This window comes from Ylistrum balloti, unplaced genomic scaffold (genome assembly GCF_031769215.1).
Source record: "Ylistrum balloti isolate Yb309-2 unplaced genomic scaffold, AGI_CSIRO_Ybal_v1 Utg371430, whole genome shotgun sequence".
Lineage (NCBI taxonomy): Eukaryota > Metazoa > Mollusca > Bivalvia > Pectinida > Pectinidae > Ylistrum > Ylistrum balloti.
Window position 1 is genome coordinate 39,766 of NW_026782751.1, and position 4,158 is coordinate 43,923.

Here is a 4,158-nt window from a genome sequence, read left to right on the forward strand (position 1 = left end):
CACTATTATCGGTTCGATATGAGATTTTATGGAATAAAAAAAGAAATATAGACTGAGGTCGGGAGCTGAGGTCGATATTTCATTTTGTATTCCATAAATTTTTATATTGATCTAATATTAGTGCAGTAATTGTTTTATTACATTTCATTTCAATCTTTTAACAGTCTGTCTTATATTTAACTGCTTGCTGTATGAATCTTTGTATCTCTCTCAAATTTTCTTTGGAAACTCACGCATACCGCTTCGTGTTAGTTTCTCCCTTGAAATTTTGCCGGTCGTCTGCCTCCATGTTTATAATAATGGGTGCTAAAGAAATAAATACTTTTTTATTGTTAAATGAAAATGCAGAATAAAAACAAAAATGTTATAATAGTATTAACATTTGTTGGTTTACTGTTTTCAAATTATATGAAAAATATCATTTTTATCATTTATGTGAGAAACATGAACGAATCTGTTCTAAAATGATAATGCACTATCCTTTGCTGAAACCATTGTAGCTTTTTTTAAAGTCTTTTTTCAATACTCTGAAGGGACTTTAATTATCGTCATTACAATACACTCCATTGTCTACGTTACATAAATTCCTAATCCCTTTGATTCTTTCCAGAAAAATATATTTCTAGGTACTATTATTTTTTTTTCAAAATCTGCCTTTTTAGATATGCCTCAATTTATCACACCATGATATCAAATTAACTCTGTTGATCTCGATAAATGGTTTATTGTTTACTTCCATAACGTTGTATATTGATGTAAAATCCATGTGTATGAAAATGCTGTGCCTTCATAAACAATTAATTGTCAATTTGTTTAACATTGAATAAAGTTGGACAGTATGTTTATGAAAGCAATTAAGGAGGGTTTTTCTCGCCTCTGATACCTCTTAACAATGTAACTTTCTAAAGATATGGTACATGTAATAGCAAAATTAAAGGTTGCGTGTGCTACACCTTGTTGACAAAACGAAAAAACTAGTTTAATCCTTTGATGTGCGTACGAAAAGCATCACGATGTCGACAGCAGCTATCATGATAACATAACTTTATAAAGAAATGGAACATGTCATGAGAAAATTGAAGGTTCCATGTGCGACACCTTGTGGATAAGACGAAAAGACTTGTTTGATCCTTTGATGTAAACAAACTAATCTCTGTTGATATGTGAACTTTAATAACTATGTGGTGAAACCTAAATTTATGTGTGTATTTGAGTTATCGTTCCTGGTTTGGAACTCTTTTGTTATCTTGGGTAATAAAAACAGTTGTTCTTGTACGCCATTTTATACACGTGTTGTGGTATCTGTGCTGCGGGAATCCGCTTGATAAACATGGTGCAGCGGTGTTAACACTCTGAAAGTGTTGTTTAAAAGATTCGCGCACTCTTAAAGTGCTGTCGAAGCGGTCTACGCACTCTGATAACTGTTGTTTTCGTTCGTATATCCTCTGAATGTGGTGTAACTGTAAACGTTCGTAGTAATGGCTGAACATGAGGCTGAAGTTATCAACCTGAGCCCGCACAGCAGTCCGCTTTGAGGCTTCCACCGCAGCTAAACATCAACTCGGGAAATGTATCTGAGAACTTTAAGCGTTGGAAAAGACAAGTTGAGTTATATTTGGCTGCATCGGGCAGTAATAGGAGAGACAAATCAGTTCAGACTGCTATTATCTTGAACTGCGCCGGAAGTCACGTGCTCGCGATTTATGACCAAATAGCATGGGAGAACGACGAGGATAAAAATTATCCTGAGAAAGTGCTCAAAGCTCTCAAACTCTACTGCAACCCTCGAGATAACGAAGTTCTTGAGACACATAGATTCTGGAATCTCGCATATCAGGAGCCTTTTGATAAATTCCTCACAGACCTGAAGTCTAAAGCAGCTTCATGCAATTTTCAAGAAAAGGATCGCATGATTAGAGATAAGATAGTTTTCACAGCGACAGGGAAACTACAAGAACTCTTGTAAAGGGAGGAAAAGTTAACACTAGAAAAGGCAGTGAGATTGTGTAGAGCATATGAACAATCAAACAAACAGGCAAAGGAAATAAGAGACATTAGTACACCCACAGCACAGAAGGTAAACAAAGTATCACAGAAAGGTACGAATAACCCAAAGGCTACATGGAAACACGAAGGTAGGGTTCCTCAACATCCTCAACATTCCACAAATCAAACAGAGAAACCGAAAATAGACTGAAATTTTTGTGGTTACAAACATGAAAAACAAAGGGAAAAGTGCCCTGCTTGGGGAAAAGTGTGTGAAAGATGCCAGGGAAGGAATCATTTCAAAGCTAAATGTAAAAAGGGAAAGGTTCATGCTTTGTCCCAGGCTGAAAATGAAAGGTATGATGATGCGTGGCTATATGCACTGAAAGATGGCAGGGAGCGAGTAAAAGCTGACTCGGCGCAGTCCTGCTCCAAGACGGACGGCTCATAGAACACGCGTCAAGAGCCCTCACGGAATTGGGCTCAAATCGAGAAAGAGTCCCTCTCTGTGCTCTATGGTCTGGAATGATTTGATCAATACACTTATGGTCGTGCGGTAAAGGTTAAAAATGAACATAAACCACTGGCAGCCATACTTTAGAAGCCGCTTAGTATGGCACCGAAGCGCCTACAGGACATCATGGTCCGCATGATGCGGTATGACATTGAATTCACATTTGTGAAAGGCTCATCACTGATCTTAGCTGATACTCTCAATCGAGCCTACCTCGAAAAGGAAAGTCGGCTTGAGGAAAGGTCAAGGATTCTGTCCGTTAACATTTTCGGGGACATTCCCGACGCGCAACTAGATGAGATACGCGAAGCTACCTCGAAGGACACAGGACTTCAGTCTGTGATTCGACTGGTATTGGACGGATGGCCAGATGACAAAAATGAAGTACCATCGGGCGCGTTACCATATCTTGACTTTCGCGACGTGATAAGTTACTCTGATGGTATCCTAGTAAAAGGTGAAGCCATTGTCATACCGTCAAAGTTAAGATCCGCAATGAAGGACAGGCGGCACAGTGCTCATTTGGGTCATGACAGCATGCTTCGCAAAGCCCGTGGGACCATCTTCTGGCCCGGAATGAACAGTGATATGCGTCAACTAGTGAACACCTGTGAGTTGTGCCAAGAGACTAAACCTAGAAATGCACCAGAACCGTTACAACATCATGCCGACGGGGACGTTCCCTGGACAAAGGTTGGCTTAGATTTGTTCGAAATTCAAGGTTCCCAATACCTGATCACTGTTGACTACCTTACCAATTTCATTGAAGTTGATCATTTGCCCACTACAACTACTGCGAGAGTGGTGTCAATTCTCAAGAAACACTTGGCCAGATATTGTATACCTCGCGTGATAATATCAGACGGAGGACCCCAGTTTTCAAGTAACGGATTTGCTACGTTTGCAAAATCATGGGGGATAACCCACTTTATGTCTTCGCCTATGCGCCCACAGAGTAAGGGGAAAGGTGAGTCAGCTGTCAAGAAAATGAAACGCGGAAGGAAGGAAGGGATCCTTATGAGGCAATACTTGAGCAGAGAAACGCTCCCTGTCAAGGCACAAATCTCAGCCCTGCACAAATGATGTTTGGTAGGAAAACCCGTAGTCTCCTACCACGTGTGATCCGACCAACACGTGACGCACAGAAAATTAAAGAAAAGCGCGAATTACGCAAACGCGTTGTGAAGAAAAGTTTTGATCGGAAGTCGCATTCTCTGTCTGAGTTGTTGCTGGACAGTCTGTTTATTTCCAACATATCCAGGGCAAGACTTGAATATTAGGCAAGATCACAGAAATCATAGGCCCTAGAACCTATGAAGTACAAAGTCAGGATGGTTGTAAATATAAGCGGAGTCGCGTGCTTATGAGAAACCCGGATCCGCGATCTGTCGCCCATTCGCGATGTGTCTCTACGCGTTGCTCCAAGTGTTGCGCGAGATCATAGCCCACAATGTGTCGGACAGACTGACAATGTAGACAATACAAATGTACCTAATGAAACTAATCACATTCAGACTCCTATTCGCGAAATGTGTCGTGAGCCTGAGTTCAGTACGGGAAGGCCTAAGAGACCAAACTACCTTAAGGACTATGTGGAAAGTTAAATGCATTATCATGATGAAACTTTATTTTGGTTTATTTCAATCTCCAGGAAAGGG

The 4,158-nt window shown here is 40.4% G+C and overlaps 1 protein-coding gene across 1 annotated transcript; it reads left to right on the forward strand.

Annotated features, from left to right (window-relative positions):
• The first annotated feature begins 2,599 nt into the window (after positions 1-2,599).
• On the forward strand, positions 2,600-3,583 carry LOC132562481 (uncharacterized protein K02A2.6-like). The gene has a single exon (XM_060227226.1). The coding sequence runs from the start codon at positions 2,600-2,602 to the stop codon at positions 3,581-3,583; it is 984 nt and encodes a 327-aa protein (XP_060083209.1).
• The last annotated feature ends 575 nt before the right edge of the window (positions 3,584-4,158 follow it).

Coding starts and splice junctions, on each gene's coding strand:
- LOC132562481 (XM_060227226.1), top strand. CDS start 2,600: ATGGCACCGAAGCGCCTACAGGACATCATGGTCCGCATGATGCGGTAT.